General features: G+C 36.5%; 1 protein-coding gene across 1 annotated transcript in view; it reads right to left on the reverse strand.

The window, feature by feature from the left end:
* Positions 1 to 796: 796 nt before the first annotated feature.
* Positions 797 to 20,214, reverse strand: part of Med13 (mediator complex subunit 13) — an 89,572-nt gene continuing 70,154 nt past the window's right edge. Inside the window, 9 exon segments of the mRNA NM_001415085.1 lie at positions 797 to 5,052; positions 6,677 to 6,777; positions 9,476 to 9,649; positions 11,044 to 11,192; positions 13,644 to 13,829; positions 13,936 to 14,094; positions 14,837 to 14,979; positions 18,119 to 18,342; positions 18,831 to 19,022. Of these exon segments, the coding sequence (NP_001402014.1) occupies positions 4,920 to 5,052; positions 6,677 to 6,777; positions 9,476 to 9,649; positions 11,044 to 11,192; positions 13,644 to 13,829; positions 13,936 to 14,094; positions 14,837 to 14,979; positions 18,119 to 18,342; positions 18,831 to 19,022 (1,461 nt within the window). The 3' untranslated portion in view covers positions 797 to 4,919.

Consider the following 20,214-nt stretch of genomic DNA (forward strand, 5'->3'; position numbering starts at 1 on the left):
CTCTAACTCACAGTGCCCAAAGGCTGGTTTTGAGTACTGTAACCCATAACTGAAAAGCTGTATGCAACTGTCCAAACAATGAACATCCTTCCTTGTAAAAATACTTAATTTGTATGGCTCATATAAACTAGTAATAACAAGGCAGAAACGAAGCAGAGGAAAATGATGAGAAAAAACAATTTGAGGTACAAATTTCAATGCCATATACATCATCAGTTTTGAAAGTTTTGAAATTGCTGACAGAAACTTTTCAAATGACCACAAAAACTTTGAGGGATATATTGAGCTTAAATCCGAACATTTTATACCACTGCCTACAGGGCTCATGCTATTCTAATGCATTATTCATATTTTAATATTTACCTTTTTCCTCATGTTTCAAACATGCTTTTGTGATCATACATATATACACACAAGACACAAAGAACGACTAAATAATTAACGACAAGATAGTGAGACAAAAAGGAGCTAGTGTGTGTGTACACGCACGCATACATCATAAATACTGGATGGGGAGAATTAGCATTCTCATTTAAAAATTATTCAGAGCTGAGATTAATGGTACATGCAGACCTTTAATCCCAGAACTTGGCAGGCACAAGCAAGGAAATTGCTGAGCTCAAGACCAACCTGGTCTACATAGCAAGACCCTGCCTCAAACCCCCCTCCCCAACCAATCTGCTTATCAGTACCTAGTTGAGCTGCTTCTCTTGATAAATGACACAAAAATAATCCTGCCCCTAACTATGGAAAAGTTTTAAGATAGATATGCTTTCAACAGAATGAGACACCACAATGAAGGCTTCATGAATAATTTATTCCATTTGAAGTTTTGTTTTTTGTTTTTTTTTTTTAAAAAGTATAAACTTTTTCATTTCCTCAATCACAATTTGTACAACTCAGTGTTATGGCATTCGGCAGCAATAGTGTTTGTTCCTTATTCTTTTTTTAAAATTTGTCATATTAAAAAGAAAAGCAATTGGACCATGTTAAATGTCACTGCTAAACAACAACTTAAAAACGCCCCTTCATAAAGTGACCAAGCTATTCTGAGAGGGTTGATGCTGACATGTCCAGTAATGATGTTACAATTTGTAGTTTTAAATTCAGTAACTTTAAGGTCCACAAATCCAGTTTACTTTAAAAACTAAAGCTATTTTAAAACTTAAAAGAATATCTCAACCTGAGGAGTATTTTAGGTCCCAAATCCAGTTTTTTAATTTATACTCCACAAAAGAGAGAGAGAGAGAGAGAGAGAGAGAGAGGGGGGGAGAGGGAGAGAGAAAGGGAGAGAGAGAGAATGAGAATGAATGAGAGAAAGAAAATACATATAAAATTTTAAACCACAGTTCTGGGCCCATGAAAACACTAATAAATACCAAAAGGCAAGCTTTTCCCACTGATTTGGAGAAGATGGGACAAATATATATATATATATATATATTTGTTGAACACATTTTTTCTAATTTTAATTAAACTAAAATATTAAAAGCAAACCCAGACCAAAATGTCAGTCAAGCAACAATGAATGTCTCAACAGACTACTATGCAATGCCACAGTAGGTGGGAACAGACTCTAGGATGCGATAGCATTTAAAGACTTTCTTTTACCCTATTCAATCTGAACGTTCGAAATAATGCGACATAATATTTTGATATTACAGTATTAACATAGTGCTTGATTAAAGATTTGCAAATCTTTGTAGTAACACATTAAGTTAAAAAATTACCTCAGAAGGTAAATATGAAGATGAAAGAGAGCATTAATACAGTGATCTGTGCCATACTGACAATTGAGGACGAATACAGCTGAGGACAGTTTCTAAGCAGTAAGAGCTTAATTTTAGTGGTTTAAGAAAGGTTTAGAAATATTTAAAAATTACAAGCTAGTTTAAAATGCAAGGATTACATATAAGTACACTTGGTGGCCCTCTGGCCAAACAATAAGGTGTACAGAAATGTATTCATACAGTGTTAATTCACAGTCCTGATAACTCAATGGCTTGCATAAGAAAGGTATGGCTAGATGTTTCAGACTGGCTGGAAGCAGACATTATATAACTCATCTTTTAAAATGCTAAAATACTGACCTTTCACCTGCTTCAGAATGGATAACTGCACACAAAACAGGCTATTAGCACTGACATAAGGAAGTCAAGGTGTTGGAAATTCACTGGGAAAAGTGTACAATTTTGTTTACCTACTCAAATAAAACGACTAATGTACTATGACTGTACATTAATAAGTTAGATCTATCATCCTGAATGAAAGGCTTCATTTCTTCTTCTAATGGCTATTTAGGAACCTCCTATTTGAGCAAAAACTGATGTGTGAAGGGAAGGAAGGAAGGAAGGAAGGAAGGAAGGAAGGAAGGAAGGAAGGAAGGAAGGAAAAAAGAAAGAAAGAAAGAAAGAAAGAAAGAAAGAAAGAAAGAAAGAAAGAAAGAAAGAAAGAAAGAAAGAAAGAGAGAGAGAGAGAGAAAAGCAAACCATGAATCAATTCTGTATATTTGGGACTAGTTCCTGATTCCCAAGTAAGAATTGTATGCTGGGTCCCTGCTTATGGCTACATGGAAGAAAAATGTCAGAGAATAGTCTTGTTAAATCTATTTCAAACTGAGGTATGGTTGTCACACATTAGTAATTTTAAACTGAGATTATAATCTTTTATTTTTCTTGAGTCATTATTGAGCTAAGAAAATAACAAGGATAGGTTTTTAATAGAAATTCCAATAAGCATCTTTTCCCTCAAATCTTAAGTCCCACCAAGAAAATACAGAACAAAATACGTCAACATAATCTGTGGTGGTGTTAGGATAATTTAAAAACAGAGAACGTGATCTTTAGTTTAATATCAAAATATGCTCAACATTTGGATTGTTCTATTAATGTTGAAGGAATAATTTGAAAACTTGTTATTAACTGTTTCTTTATAGAAAAACAAGAGTTGGTAAAGTTTTCATATACCCAATTTAAAGAAGATAACTGTAAGAAAGTGTTTTTTATGCTAAGCAACATTAAATGTATACTATTTACAAAACAGGTTTCAGTTAAAAAAAAAAAACATACTGAGTTAGAGTTTTGTAAATACAACTGATTTTGTCCATGTCAACAATTAATGAATATACAAGTAGGAATTTTGAAAGACTGCTTCCAAGAAAGTTAGGTAGACTTGGTAGGCGACTGTGAGTTCAAGTCAGCAATGCAGGCAGGAGACTGGCTGGGCTCTCGTGAGCAGCACTGTAGAAAGGAGTTTTCAGGGGTAAAGCCTGCAAAAAAGCAGTTATCTTGGCATGTGCAAACAAGAAGGGGAAAGCTGGACTGAAGGAAGGGGTGGATTAAAGTCCCTAAAATTCAAGTCCCTTCTTTAGGGAGGTGAGAACCTCCTTGGCATGTGCCCTACTTTAATTTGAGCTGTGTCATAGAAAAGTACAGACTCTGGTGTTTGGGACTGCCATCTCCAAACCAAGAAAATTCAATAAATAAAAAAGTCAAAGGGAAACGTTTAGAAAATGGTTCATTCACTAGTGGAACAGAGTCTGAATACCAGAATTCACTGAGGATCTATTTACACCACAGTTTGATTGCACACACACATACATACACATATTCATTCTCATTTTTTCTCTCTCTCTCTCTCTCTCTCTCTCTTTCTCTCTCTCTCTCTCTCATTCTCTCTCTCTCTCATTCTCTCTCTCTCTCTCTCTCTCTCTCTGCCATGCATATGCATACTTTCACACACATTCCCAATCTTTAATTTAAAAATAAAAAGTAAAACAATTAAGAGTGACTGCTCTTAAAATAATTTGTAAAATGCCTAGAGCTGGGCTAAATTTCAACCTTATAACAGATCCTGCAGAAAATTTTCATAATTAGTTATATCCCCATGCCACTGTGAAAACTGAAAAATATTTAAGCATGTAACATTAAACACCAAAATTAGTTTAAGCATTCAGTAGCAAATGTTTTTCTTGTAAAACTAAGTTTCTTTCACTGGAAATGGCCTGAAATATTAGTCATAGCCCTAAACCATAGTACAAAATATAACTGAAGAATTCTCATTTTATTCCTAGTTACCCACCTAACAATATCACATATGTGTATTGCCATCGTGTTCCTCAAAGGTGTGATATATAAAATGCTGTAAGACCCGGTACCTTTCAGTTTATAAACACAGTGAACTTCATTACTGTACATGTACTCTGCAACTACAGCTTAGCTGTAAATCCTCCACACGCAATGGCATGGACATTATTTCCCTCTATCCCTGTTAAACTGTACATTGAGACAATACAAATTTACTGTCCAACCCACCCCCTTACAAAAAAATAATACTCTAAAAGCAACCCTACTGCAACTTTTTAATTAAGACGATTACATATATTTTAGACCAATTGCTTTAAAGCAAGAAGGCAGTATAAACCTTCTAGGAAAATTTTTATAAAAGAGGTTAAGAAATATAAGACAATTTATACATTTAAAAACTTACAATAAATAAGAGATGCAGGCATTTTTGAATACTAGATACTATATCCAATACAAGAACATCTTGATGTTCTAAAGCCATATGTTGAATTCATTGTTCCTCATGTTTCCTCTCCATGCTTTAATATTCTTTAACATTAATGGGTACTATGGCTCATTACTTTTCACAAATACTGTGACTGGAAAAAAAAAGGTTAATTTTTGCTACGAAAGTGTTATAATACGTTTTGAATAATCAGTCATCATCCTAAAGAGCTCAGTAAAGTCAATGAAAAATAGGGTTATAGCCCCGCCCCCCAAGTCAAAACAATATTTGTTGAAGTAATAAGAATTAGACCCCATCACAAATGACTTCCACTGAGAACTGTAACTTAATCTTGCAGCAAAATATCCTTTCTTCCTGTTCTTTCCTTGTATAATTCCATCAAACGAAGATCACAGCATATTCATGATAAAGTTATATAACTGATTCAGCACCACAAAATGAATTGGGAGACATGAGCGTCTGTCCTGGATTGCAGGGTCACAGGTTAGCCACGAGAGTGCATTGTACTGTTCCAAAACAAACCTGAAAGCAAATAAACAGTGTAAAGTCATCTATTTCAATATATATGTTGGTAGCACTTTTAAGATTCAAAATCGTGGATGGAGAGAGGGCTCAAATGGTTAGGAGCACTGACAGCTCTTCCAGAGGTCCTGAGTTAAAAAACTCAGCAATCACATGGTGGCTCACAACAGCTACGGTGTACTTATATATAATAAATACTTTTCTTAAAAAAAAAACATTGAAGGTTGGGGATTTAGCTCAGTGGTAGAGCGCTTGCCTAGCAAGCACAAGGCCCTGGGTTCGGTTCTCAGCTCCGAGAAAAAAAAAGAAAAAAGAAGAAAAAAACATTCAAAATGGTGTGTGTTTGAGTAGGTGGGGGGGGGGAGGAGCAGGGAGAGGGCGGGAGGGAGGGAGGGAGGGGGAGGAAGAGAGAAACACAGGGAGAGAGAGACAGAGACCCTTGCTGTCTAAACAATGAGACCACATCACTACTACAACCACAGAAACTCTTTGCTAAGAATTCCACACTGTAGCACAGACCAGCCTCAAAATCACAGGAACCCTCCCTTCTGCTTTGGCTTCCTAAAGAACATCTTGCCAGGGCAGAGTCACTTCATTGTTTTATTCTCTTTCTTTTTTGTGTTTTGTTTTTTTAAGATGGACTAGTTTCAATTTCTCATGATTCTCCTGTCTAACCCTCCCGAATTCTGAGATTACAGATATGACCACCAAATACAGACAAGCATTTTCTTAAAAAGAGCAGCAGAACCACACATGGCAGCATATGCCTTTAACCCCAAGAGACAAGGATTGTGGATCTCCATCCAAGTCTAGCCTATTTTGATTATCCAGGATAATCAGAACCATCTCAAAAGAAAAAAATAAGAAAGCGTATGGGTGCAGGGACAGAAGTAGAACAAGTTCTGTTAAGGGCAAGGAAAAGTCTGGCTCCAGACAGCCCAGAGCAATACAGTGAGACCCTGTCCCAAAAAGCATACAGTAAAGAGAGCAATAGACGAGGAAAAGATTTCGCACATAGTCTGAAGCTAGCCTGAGATACATAAGACCCCTTTTTCAATAAATGAAGGGGGGAAAAATTTCAAGAACTTATTCATATTAGAAAAGATTTATTCTCAATTATTTCAGGAGGCTGGGGCTGGAGAGATGACTCATGCTTAAGAGCACTACTGTTCCACAGAACCAGTGTTCAACTCCCAACACCCACATGGCTGCTAACGACCACCTGTACCTTCAGTTCCAGGGGATCTGATGCCTTCTGGCTTCCACTGGCACTGCATGTACATGGTGCAATGGAAATGTGTGCATGCAAAAGGCCCACACATATTAACATAGAAAGAATAAAACTGTTTTTTAAGAAATAATAATTAAATGGGATTTCGCTCAGAGGTTGAAAAATTTGCCACGCAAGAATAGGCCCTGTGTTTTGTCTATATTATGAGTAGAGGAAAAAAGGAAAAGAGGAACCTTAAATCTTAAAACACAGTCGTTTAAAAGCACAATTCATCCAATGATTCAAAGATAAAACGCTGTGAGCTCTTAACCAAAAGAATAAATATATTTAATAATAAACATTCTCTTTTACTCAAGTTGAAACAGAAAACACTTAACATCACAAGAGCTGTACCTGAGGACATCTGAAGTCTGATTTGAGTCAAGTGGGTGGGAGTGTTTACTGTGAAGCAGTTCGTCAGATTGCACTGAAGGCACGTGGAGGTGCAAAGAGGCCTAAAAAGGTAAGGCAATCAATCAGTCAGCCATGTAGGGAAATCATCATTTAATTTCACTGTGTTCTCCCAATGTATTATCTTGATGAAACTGATCTTATGACAGTGTCATCTGTGGGAGCAACTATAAAAATCCATGGTTTCAATGGAAACTTTATAAGGTGTAAAACTTACATGGTATTTCTCTACAATTTTTACTTTAACTTTACTGTTTTTAATATCATAACTTAGAACCTAAGTGCTAAAAAAGATTTTTAAAAAAACTTAAAATATGTCAGGGAATAATCCTGCTTTTTTTTTTTTTTTTTTTGCAAAGCTGTATAACAAAATTGCCTCTGGATGAACATTTAACAATCAATAAAATGCACACATACCTGCTTGTGCAATACGTTTATTATCAGAGGCTTATACACAACTGCACACACATTTAGAGATAGCCATAAGCAGTAGGCAGAAGGATGTGGTACTATTTTTCTCTTTTCAATTAAGTAAAAAATTAATTGTATAAGCGCCATGAGACTGAGAGGGTGAACACCACACACAATCCTTCATAAGGGTTTCTACATTCTTTACAGGTGCTTCTTTATACCTATATGCGTTCTCCATCACAACTGCATATATGTATAAGCTCTTATAAAGTATATACAGAAAGATAGCCAAAAATATGTATGTTTGAACTGTTTATAAATTCTGGATTTATGAATTATAAATAAGCCTCACTTGGCCAATCACTACAAAGTAAATAAATTATTTATTTAATTCTTAAAATAAACATATTTTTAACCATCTAGAACCCACTGATTTCTCAAGTAAAAAGAAATATACGACGTGGTTTTATTCACTACAGTACAGAACTAAAATGGGATACATGAAAAAAATAAAAAGGTGAACAAAATTACGTTAAGTTATGCCTTACCTGTGATTCAGAACCAGAAGTCCTAATCTTGTTACACTGTATCTGAGGGTGAATGCTCACTTTACACTATCCTCTCTGTAAATAAATATTGAGTAGAAAAGAATCTGGATAGTCCCTTGGACTTTGCATATAAGTGTTTACTAAACAAAAGTGTGCCCTGAAACACTAAGGTCATGAACTACAAAAAAATAGGTATTATACTAAGTTTGGAAAATGCTAGATAAGCAAAGATATTTATTGCTGTTATGAGAACTTTAGTGTCCACACAGGTTCTGTGTCTGTAAGTGGGAGGAGACAGCATGGGCAGCACTTCCCAAAGGACCAAGGAACTCTGCTTCTCGGTAAGAGACTCCATCCTACTACTCTGCGGAAAACCCTTGGGAAGATGTTCATGCAAATGAGATTATGACAGACCAGTGAACATCTGAGAAAGGAACAAAAGTGTCAGGATAAACTATTATTTTTATTAGTAGTCAATTCAAGGGCAAGAAGAGCTCAGAGTACTTGCCTAGCATAGTTAACTCACATTCGAGGAGGGAGGGAATCACTCAGAACTATTATAACTATTATAACTACAGTTAATAGTCTTTATAAAAGTGCTACAGAAGCCCACTGTTTAATCGCAAATGGATTTCACAGAATGGAATATACATCCAGAGTATCAAAAAACTATGAAATATATTCTCAAGAAACTACTAAAATATAATCTCAAGAAATTAAAGTGTTATCATTTGAACTGAAATGTGAAGACCCCATTTACAGTGGTTTCTACATTGTGTGAGTCAGATCTTCATTTATTACTTTGTTAACCATAGTATCAACTTTAACACTCAACAACAGAGGGCTTTCATGACTCATTTTACTTCACCATCTGATGATGTAAACTATAAGATCAAGGTTGAAAAAAATAAGTATCTATAGGTCTGAGAATCTCACTCCTTAAAACCTATTCAACAGTTCTGTTTTGACAAGGTCTAGCTATGTGCCACTGGCTCACCTGGGACTCATTATAAACAAAGCTGGCCTTCGAATCCTGGGTAAACTTCTTGCCTATGCCTCTCAAGTGCTAGGATTATAAGTCACCATGCCCAGCCTACCCAATTAGTTTTTATTTGCTTGTTTCTAAGACAGAAGTCTCACTATGTAGCCCTGGCTGGCCTGAACTCCCTATGTATACCAGGCTAGCCTCAAGCTTAAAAAATCTTCCTACCTCTGGTTCCTAGATGCTAGAATTAAAAGCACGGGCTATCACACTCATCCTACTCAAAAGTAATTTATACAAAGGAAACTTTGTAGAGTAGGTAAATTAAACTGAAACCAAGTATTACAAAGTTGCTAAATTTTTTAATCTTCAAAATAAGATAGAAGTGTAGTATGATTCCATTCAAATAACATAATCATCATTAAAGACCCAGGCTTCACTTAATGCCTACTACGAAGTTATGACTTCTGATGAGTTTCCAAAATTACAATATATTTTGATGGAGGATAAGAATAGAGACAGTGTAATGTTTCTCAGCTTATATTGCATTGAAAACACAGCAAGAGTTCCAGAAGCCCAACTTAAAAATAACAGTCAACCTTCATATAAATTTTTTAGAACTACGTGTTTCATATTAGGTAATTCTCTTTATGGCACTATTTACAGAAATACAAACAACAAAGCATTTAAGAACTTGGAATTCAGATGAGCTATAAAACTTTGAAATGGCATTTCAGTAATTTTGGGGACTAAAAACTATCAATTAGGATTTTTTAGGAACTGGCACAGAAATAGTAATACCTTAAGAAAAAGGGGGCATTGATATTGTGCTTGAGGACATGCTGACCAGAACCAGTCAGGTAATGGACCCGCTTTGGCAGTTGATACAAAGTATCCAAGGGCCAATGGTTGTTGAAGAATATTAGTTACTTCATCGTGCGATTCTGTTGAAAGTAGCCGATCAGTACCCTGACCCTTAAAAAGACAAGAGTATCATTAGTTCATTCAATATATCATTACACAACAAATATAGATACAAATGACTTACAACAATTAATAATTTCATATTGCTATCTCAATAAGCCACATAAAGTACTAAAAATTAAATAGTTATATATTTAAGAGTCTCAAATAGTATTACGTCTAACCTGGTGACAGGCCAATAATATATACTACTCAGAGGCTGAAGCAGGAGGATCAAAAGAAGTTAAAGGCCTGCTTGGTCAACAAAGTAAGTTCAAGGTTAGCCTGGACAACAAAGCTAGACCATCTGAAAATAAAAAGAGGGCTGAGGATGTGTATGACATTAAATTTAATTCCAAGCCTAATAACTAACAAAACATAGTAACATCATGAAAACAGTATGTTATGAAAATTGTGAGATAAAATGAGTATGTCTAAGGTCAAGCTGAGTATAAAATACAAATTATTCAATATAGCTCCACTTATGTCCTGATACTTGTTCAACTAATTCCTTGCCCCAATTCAAAAGGCAGATTCCATTCTCTGTTTCCATAGCACTATCTATAAAATGCCATTAATTTCAACAGTGTTTTGGAAAGCATTATAGTTCCTTAGACTTGTATTCATTCCCTTTGAATTGGCCAATCAAATTCTCAGCAATTATTTTAAGGAAATGGATGAAAGAAAAATACATAATAAAAATATTCATTACATCAGTACCTCAAGCACCATTAATCCTTCTACTGTGGTAAGACAGTAAAAACAACTTTACCCCCCACGTTTTTATTAGTTCTTTGAGAATTTCATATAATGTGTTTTGATCATAGAATTAGTGGTACTTCTAATGTTTAAAAAAAAAAGCAAGAAGAAAAAAACCAGACATTGGTGCAATCCCAGCACAGATGAGGCTCACAAGTTAAAAGCTACCCCATGCTACATACAAAGACTCGAACTGAAAAAAACACAGGAAAAAGGCCTCGGACACAGCACATGCCTGCGACTGCAGCACTTCTGGGAGAGAAGCATGAAGATCATTGCACAAAAAAGTGTTAACGGCTAAACAAAAGTTCATGAGCTCAATTGATATTTATTTCTAGCTAATTTCAAAGGGAAAAGGTGTTCTATTTCATATAATAATCCCTGTATGGATTGATGGATGGATGGACTGACACATGGCATTTTCATACACTGAAACTCTTTTTTTTTTTTTTAATTATTTACGGTATATGAGTACAACCTCACTCTCTACAGACACACTAGAATAGGGCACCAAATTCCATTATAGATGGTTGTAAGCCACCAGGTGGGTGCTGGGAATTGAACTCAGGACCTCTGGAATAATAGTCAGTGCTCTTAACCGCTGAGCCATCTCTCCAGCCCCCTGAAACTCTTTTTAACAGAATTACCTTGCCAGCATCACCTCCATGGGGGTAATGAGAGCCTGGAGAATGTACAGGAGATGTAGTTGGAGATGCAGGAAGGATATTAATGATATCAGGATCAAGATCATCTCCTGTGTCTAATAAATCAAAGATACCCATTCCATCTGCTCCATCTGTACAAGGAAAAGAAATTAATATTCTATTTCCTGTATACCATGATAATTGACATTAAAGTATTAAAATAAATTTTAACCAAAATGGAACTGGCAAGGGATGATTGCTCATGACCATAATCCTACACTTAGCAGGCTGGATGATGAGGACTGCTATGAGGTTAAGGCCAACCTGGTCTGTAAAGGAAGCTATAGGCCAGCCTGGGCTATATAAGCAGTGAAATCTTATCTCAAAACAGCCAGGGGATGTTGGTGTATGCTTTTAATCTTGGCACACGGGAGCACATGCAGGAGGATTACTGTGAGCTACAGAATAGTCAGTGCAACACAGTGAGATCCTGCCTAAAAAACAAAATCAACCAAAATATATCTTGAAGCAAAATGAGTTAATAAAACCAACATTTACTGAGCATCAACCATGTGCCAAGTGTGCCAAATAGCCATGGAAAGGATTCTGCAATAGTAGCCAATCTAAAGAGACCTATATGAAGATTATTCTGGACCTTCCAATGGGCCCAATAGTCATAGAAGTCAACTTCTTTTTTTTTTTTTAATTTATTTATTTAATGTATACGAGTACACTATAGCTGTCTTCAGACACACCAGACCTCATTACAGATGGTTGTGGGCCACCATGTGGTTGCTGGGAATTGAACTTAGGACCTTGGGAAGAGCAGTCAGAGCTCTTAACCGCTGAGCCATCTCTCCAGCCCAGAAGTCAACTTCTTTTTCCTTAAATGTGGTGCCAAAGATTGACACGAGGGCCATTCAAATAACAGGTACGCACTCACTATTCCCCCAAGTTAACCTCAGCTTCAGGAGTACTAATATGAAGGAAAGACAAGAGTGAGCTACAAAGAAGGAAATACTGCTGTCATTCAAAATGGAGAGAAAGGCCAGGGGCCTCTAGGAGCTGGCATGGGTAAAGAAACAGAGTCTATCTGAGATGCTAGAAGGAATCAAAAAGACACCCTGACTTTAACTCATAAGAAAGACTTTGAGCATTACAGTACAACAAACTCCTGTTTACTTAAGCCACTAAGTTAATAATGTTAAAAAACAACCAGTTAAAAGCAAAGATAGCAAGGAATGCAAACCTGTTTTAAATAACAGTATTCTTTTTAAAAGTAAAATATTGAAGTTACTACATAATAAAAGAATAAAACAATGAGGTATGCCAGGCTCTGGTGGCACACACACTTAATTCTGGCACATGGGAGGCAGAGACAAGAGAATCTCTGACTTTGAGGCCAGCCTGGTACTTGATCTAAGTACCAGGGCAGTCAGGGCTACACAGAGAAACCCTGTCTTGAAAAACAAAATAATAGTAATTATTATTAAAATATATGTGCATCTTTGAAGATCTAACATCTTCAAAAAAGTTCCTAGTAAAAATATTTTTTTCTCTTCTACTAAACACAACCTAAAAGGTTCACTAAATTGCATTTATTTTCTAGCAGTTTATAAAAAGCCTTATTTTAGCCAACGGACATATAAAGAAGGGCTCTGGATATAGCTCAGTGGTAGGTACATCTTGTCTAATATTCAAAAAGTCCTAGGTTTAATCTGTAGTAAGGTTTAAACAAAAGGGGTGGGGATAAGACTGTGGACATATGGAGAGAGAAGTACATGAAACTCGAAAGCATAGCATAAATATACAGAAATTTATGATTAGTAACTCCTCAAATAAGGTTTCCAGAATGCATATCAATAACCAATTCTAATACAGTATAAAATGGTGTAGTCATTACCTGAAGCCTCTTTACAAATTACCATGCACTTACTGGACTAAGAAAACACATATATTTTCATTTATGTTTGGGAAGCAAAAGCCTTAACGGTTCCCTTTCTTTTCCAGGAACTTGAACTGTATGCTTTGGCTGACAGCCGTTTGACTTTGCATCCTTTTCTTCCATCAAACAGCTTTTTCCTATTGGGTTAATACTGAGCTTTCTCTTTGCTTCCTTGTTATAAGATACATGTTACTGCTTTTAAGCCCCACCTGCATAATATATGATAAAACTGTCCATCTCAATATACTTAACTATATCTTCAAACTTTTTTTTCTTACTAACGTAAATTTCAGGACATGCTATTCAGCCCACTAAAACGCTCTATGTTTTTCTTAAAAAACAAAACAAAAACCGGAGCCTGGGCACAGTGGTGTGTCCCTGTAGCACCAGCTTCTTGGAAGACTGCAGCAGGAGGGTGGCTTGAACGTGGGAGGTCTATACCAACCTAAGCAACAAAGCAAGGCCCTGCCTCCAAAACAACAACAAAGCAGTGATGGCTATACATGCTCACAGACCCCCACTTCCAGACGCAAACATGAGGATGGCTGGAAGCTCAAGACTAAACCTGGGCTAAATAGCAAGTAACAGGCCAGACAGGGCTGTAGAACAAGACCATGATTCCAAAACAACATAAAACTTTAAGGCTCAATTAACTTACCGTTGTTGGGATTGAAAGCTAAATCCAAATTTTCAGTGGTGTAAGTAGCTGAGGCTACTTGCACAGAAGCAGAAGTAGGAAACACAAGTATATGAGTACAGGATGTATCTTGTGGGGTGTTTAGCTGGGGCGTCTGCATATTTAGAGTGGTGCTTCTTCCAAAAACAGAACCAGTTGACACAGAATCTAAAGGGAGATGAATATTTCCTTTTTTGTAAGTGCAGAATTTTATGTAACACTTAAGTTAAACATACAATGATAATTAAATCTGACATACACGAGCATAACTAACCTGGCATGATAACAAAAGAACCCTGAGGTTCCATTGCAACCAAACAAGCACTAAGGATACTCGGAGAGTCTGCAGCAGATATACCACACATCCGACACATGTCTTTGAGCCTTTTGCTTAGAGACTGCAAGTTTCGACGACTCAGCAAACAACTCCAGTCTGTGGATATCAATAGGTGAAGACAGTACTTAAAATTTACTGCTCTATTATGAGATTAACTCAAGGTTATGATAAAAGAGAAATATATAACAGCTTTTAAGTTTGTGTATTTCTTTCTTTTTCTTTCAGAGCTGAGGACCAAACCCAGGGCCTTGTGCTTGCTAGGGCGCTCTACCACTGAGCTAAATCCCCAACCCCCAGTTTGTGTATTTCTAATATAAAGGTCATCATTAAGTTAACACTCTTATATCTTGACATTCCTTATCCCCTTACCTTCGGTATCAAATCAGTGTATGTTTGTGTGTATAAAGTATTACATATACTTATATATAGATAATTACATATAACATATAATTATATAATACATAATAGACATTAGTTGTATCTATTGGATTATATACATATGGTTTTTTGTTTAAAACGAAAACTTTAACTAATAATCCTTAGCATTTTAAGCCTTATTTTCTTATGTTTGAGTATTTTGTCTACATATATCCCTGTATCCCACATGTGTGCAGTGCTTGCAAAGGCTAAAAGAGGACATGAGATTCCCTGAAATCTGAATTATAGACTGTTATGAAGTAAGTACTAGGTGAACACAAACAGCAAACCCGCATCCTCTGGAAGAGCTCCTTACTGCTAAGCCCTTTAGCATTTTACTGAAAATGTTATTTGATGTGCTCTGCACCAAATACACATCAACATAAAACAAAGTAAAAAACTAAATAAAAGCACATTTTACCTTTCAATTCTCCATGTCCAATCCTACCCAGGCGACCAATTACAACTCTCCATGGTAAAGAGCTCATCTGAACAAGTCCTAAGCACCACTCCCAAAGTTTCTGTAGACCAAATCTTCTAGCAGAACCCTTTTTCCGACGAGCCCTATTGAATGAAATAGTTGTAAATATTTCAAAAATTCACATGATAAAAATTTATAAGATGGCTCAGATGTGTGACACACTGATTCATCCACTTTATTTTACTGTCTTGCTGACTGGCGACAGGGCTTGTGTATGTTCTGCATGTACTTCCACCATGGCGTGTGCCACCAATTCCTTGTCCTTAACTTTAATGCCTCAAACCTTTACAAAAATAAATCCCAATGATACATATTTACCATTCAAGGTCCGAAGTTTTTGATGTGGAATTTCCTTACATTTTGCACAAGATGGTTTTAAATTCCTAAATTCTAATAATTCATCCTACTGTTTTAGCTTTAGCTGCAGGCAGCATAAATATATGATATATTTGAGCTGAAGTTTATGAATTGTTTTGTTCTTGTTTTTAATACATATTAACGGAACTGAAGAAATAGCTAATTAGTTAACAGGTTTTCCTTGCAAGCCTTAGGACCTGAGTTCCATTCCCAGAACCTAAGGAAATAAAAGTGTAGCTTTTATCTCAGGTTGGAGAAGCAGACAGGGAGACGGAACACGATCCCTTGGCCTCACTAGCCGCTCAGCCTATCCGAATCGGCACAGTCCCGAATAGAGACTGTGTCAGAGGAGGAAGGATAGAAGGCTCCAGAAAAATGATACCAAAAGTTGTCCTCTGGCTTCCGCAAACACCCATATATAAGGTTTTAAAATACAGTCTGAAATACACTTAACCTAATAGAATTTCTCACAGTTTACCTAAGAGCCTAAATTTATCATAAATACTGACTATTCCAGCAAAAACTTTTATTTTTTTAAAAGTTCAATACTTCAAGCTTTATAAACTATCAATAACTGTCAGGACTGCAGCTACTGCATGAACAATGCCATGGTAAAGAACTGAAAAAAATCAATTTGTCGTCACAATTTGTACTAAACCAATCTCCATACCTTAAAAGGTAAAGAATGTCCAACACAAACTACATTTCTCACACTAAATAACATTGTTGCATGTTTTCTAATGCACCTGCTTCCTTAGGCAGGCAAACTTGTAACACTTTCCAATGAGTAACAACAGCTAGCATTTGCTAGCTCCTACTCTGCTACATATACCCAGCCTAGGTGCTGTACACTCAACACTGATTTCCTCATAGCTCACTAAGGAAGCAGAGACAACTACCCTACAGACATTACAGACCAGTAAGATCAGCTGCCTGGTTTTCCCAGTGTCATATAACTGGTAAGAAACCAGAAAGGAGTGGTGTATTTGAAAGCAGGTCTACTTACATCTAATTATAACTATTATTATTACATTTTTATTTATTTTGTGTGGGGGTATACATTCCATGGCACAGGTACAAAGATCAGAGGACAATTTTTGGGAGTTGGTTTTCTCCATCATGTGGGTAGTAACAGAAGTCAAATTTATGTGTCAGGCTTAGAGGCAAGCATCTTTACCACTGAGACATCTTGCTTACAAATATAATTTTTAATCTTGGTTCCATTTCTACTTTTTTTTTTTTGGAAGGATTATCCTATTTTAGACATGAGTGTTTGGCTTACATGTGTGTATGTGCATGACGGGTGTGCCTAGTACCCACACAGCAGAAGAAAAGACTGGATTCCTTGAAACTAGAGTTACAGAAGATTGTGAGCCACCATGTGGAATCCAGTCCTCTCCAAGAATAGCCAGTAATTCTAAATGCTAAGCTGTCTCTCCTACCTTTTGATTAAGAAAGTAAAATGGTAACCTAAGCCTAACAGTGGTATTTCTCTTCCTTCACAGAGAATCACACTGTTTCCAAATTATCTCATAACTAATGCAACTATCTCACTCAAAAATGTATTTCAAGAAATTTAGGTTTGAGCCAGGCATTGGTAGTGTACACCTTTAATCCAGCACTTGGGAGGCAGAGGCAGATGGATCCCTGTGAGTTCAAGGCTAGCCTCATATACATAGTGCACTCCAGGACAGCCAAGGTTACATAAAGAAACCCTGTCTCAAAAAACAAACAGAAAGAATTAGATTAAAAAAAAACTCCACCAGAAGTGGTGGTACATGCCTTTAATCTGAGTACTCTGAAGCAGAGACTGGCAGAACTCCGAGTTCGAGGCCAGTCTGGTCTACAAAGGGAGTTACAAGATAGCCAGAAAGGAGAGGAGAGATAGATATTGACTGCTGACCTCTCCCCTCAAAAGGTTATATTGAGCATATTGATTCTCCTATGTTACTTTGTAAACAGTTATAAAGAAGAGTCTAAATAGGAAAATCCTGTCTGTATTCTCCCAGGCAGGCAGGCAGGCAGGCAGGCAGGCAGGCAGGCAGGCAGGCAGGTATATCTCCATTGTAAAATTTATGCTATAAGCGGTTAAGTATTTATTTATATTTTAGATGTTTGTCTGTATAGCCCTGGCTATCCTGGAACTCAGAGATCTGCCTGCATAGGCCTCCAAAGTACTAGAATTAAAAGTGCACACCTCCACCCTCCACTTAGCAGATCCACTTTTGTGAGTGGAAGGGCTTTCTAAGTTAATGTTTAAAAAATTGTATTTGATTTGTATTATTTTTTAATTATATGTGTTGGGAGGAGGGAGAAATGTACACATGAGTGCATGTACCTATCGAAGCAAGAGGTAACAGGGGTTGAGAACCACCAGATGTGGTTGTCAGGAAACAAGTCCAGCCCTCTAGGAAGATGACAAAATACTCTTAACTGCCAGGCTCTAAAGTTTCAAATTCTTCATTGAAAATTATTGTCGCAAGCATTATAACATAAAAGTAAAGGACCTTCATCTTTTTTATCTGTGTGACAGATTAACAAGAAGAGGAAAAGTTTGTTTTTGAGAGATCATCTTACTATATAGTCCTGGTTGGCCTCAAACTCAAAGATTCACTTGTTTCCATCTGCCAAGAGCTGAGATTAAAGACATATGCCAGTCCAAAATTGTCTTTCATTATCTGAATTATACGTTATAAGCATTAACTATAAAATGTAGATAAAAGTATACCCAGAATCCCAACAATTAATATCATTATATATATATAAACTTCAAATGGTTATTTACTTAATATAAAAGTGTGTTTGTACATGTGTACATATAACAACACTCTAAATTGGGATAACCATATATAAGGAAATAAGTACCTATTTGGAACATCGATGTTAATGATACATGTTTCTAGAAGTTCTCCATATAGATCTGTGCAAGATGCAAGAATCCATCTTTGATCATGTGATAAACAGTAGCCCACAAAGAGAACATTGTATTTCTGTCCAGCTTCGCCAAAGGTTTCTCCTAGCTCTGTCTGTTTGTCCTTCACAGGAGCCAGAATAAAAGGCGGCGTATAAAGTCGAATACACTCTGGTCTCTGTAAAATAAAACATGAAGTACTATAGAACTATACAATCTTTTTTTTTTGTTTGTTTATGAGTACACTGTAGCTGTCTTCAGACACACCAGAAGAGGCATCAGACCTTATTACAGATGACTGTGGTTGCTGGGAATTGAACTCAGAACCTCTGGAAGAGCAGACGGTGCTCTTAACCACTGAGTCATCTCTCTAGCTCAAAACTATGCAATCTTAGAAAAATGTTTACTATTTACCCAATTATAACTGGAAATTAGACTAATATAAAGTTTTGTTTTGGTTTTTGGTTTTTTAAAACAGGGTTTCCTCTGTGTAGCCCTGGCTGGCCTCGAATTCAGAGATTTGTCTGCCTCTGCCCTCTGCCCTCCCAGAGTGCTGCTATTAAAAGAATATACAACCACTGCCTAGACATTTAGTTTTATATAAAATTGTAAAATGTAAGTCATCTTGATAGCTTTGTTCACGGAAAACATACTTCTAATACTTACATCAGGACTTTTAAGAGCAGTTTCCATAGCTAAGCCTGGACCAAACCCAGTCAGTGTTTTGACATTGGTTGATGTTGGAAGTGGTCGCCGACACTGGGTAAATGCCGAAAAAGCCAAAGATTTTAAATGCTGGGAGTAGATTTGTCTGTCGTCATGTTTCACAGGTTGTAACAGGTACTGACAAGGAACAATCTACAGAGAAAGGTATTACAGACATTAACAGAGTAACTTGTAACAGTAAGAGAAATCCCTTCAGACAAACTTCACAAACAACTAATGGAAAGATACTGGTTTCTATCACACACTGTTTTGTTTTTTTCTTTAAAGATATATTTTATATTTTATGTATATGAGCACACTGTAGCTGTCTTCAGACACACCAGAAGAGGGCATCAGATCTCATTACAGATGGTTGTGAGCCACCATGTGGTTGCTGGAAATTGAACTTAGGACCTCTGGAAGAGCAGTCAGTGCTCCCAACCACTGAGTCATCTCACCATGCCCACACAGTGTTTTTAATTTGTATGGTATGTGCATGAGTGTTCTGCCTGCATATATGTACATACACCTTATACATTATTACCTGTGGAGCCTAGAGAGAACACTGGGATCCAATAGGACTAGAGTTATGGATGGCTATCAGATACCTCATGATTGCTAGCAACTGAATAACTGTCACTGTTATATAGTGTCCACACGCATGCGCATGTGCATGCGTCCTGAACTAAAGGACCAAGTAGAAATCTTTTAAAATTTCTGTACATAGCAGTCATACTAATTAAATATAATTCACTGGGCCTATTATAATCTACAAATTAAAAAAAAAAATCAAAATTTCTTTAATCTTCTACTTTTACTGTGAACCTGTCTTAATTAAAATTAACACATAAAATACAGGCATTATTTTCCTATTTAGGCTCTACTTTATAACTGTGCTTACAAGTAACACAGGAGAAGCAATATACTCAATATAATCTTTTTTTTGGTGGGGGGAGACCAGGGGTTAACAAACAAACAAATGTCTCATTACATAGTCCTGTCTATAGTCCCGTCTAGCCTGGAACTGATGCTGGCTTCCAACTTCTAAACCTCCTGTCTAGTTTCCTGGAATCAGAAACACACACCACCATCTACAGCCAACATAATCATATTTCTCATGATTAAAATTTTTTTTAATTTTTTATTTATTGTATGTATGTGAGTACATTATTGCTATCTTCAGACACACCAGAAGAGGGCATCAGATCCGATTAAAGATGGCTATGAGCCACTATGTGGTTGCTGTGAACTCAGGTCCTCTGCAAGAGCAGCCAGTGCTCTTTTTTTTTTTTTTTTTTTTTTCTTTTTCTTTTTTTTCGGAGCTGGGGACCGAACCCAGAGCCTT

This window comes from Rattus norvegicus, chromosome 10 (genome assembly GCF_021556685.1).
Source record: "Rattus norvegicus strain SHRSP/BbbUtx chromosome 10, alternate assembly SHRSP_T2T, whole genome shotgun sequence".
Classification (NCBI taxonomy): Eukaryota; Metazoa; Chordata; class Mammalia; order Rodentia; family Muridae; genus Rattus; species Rattus norvegicus.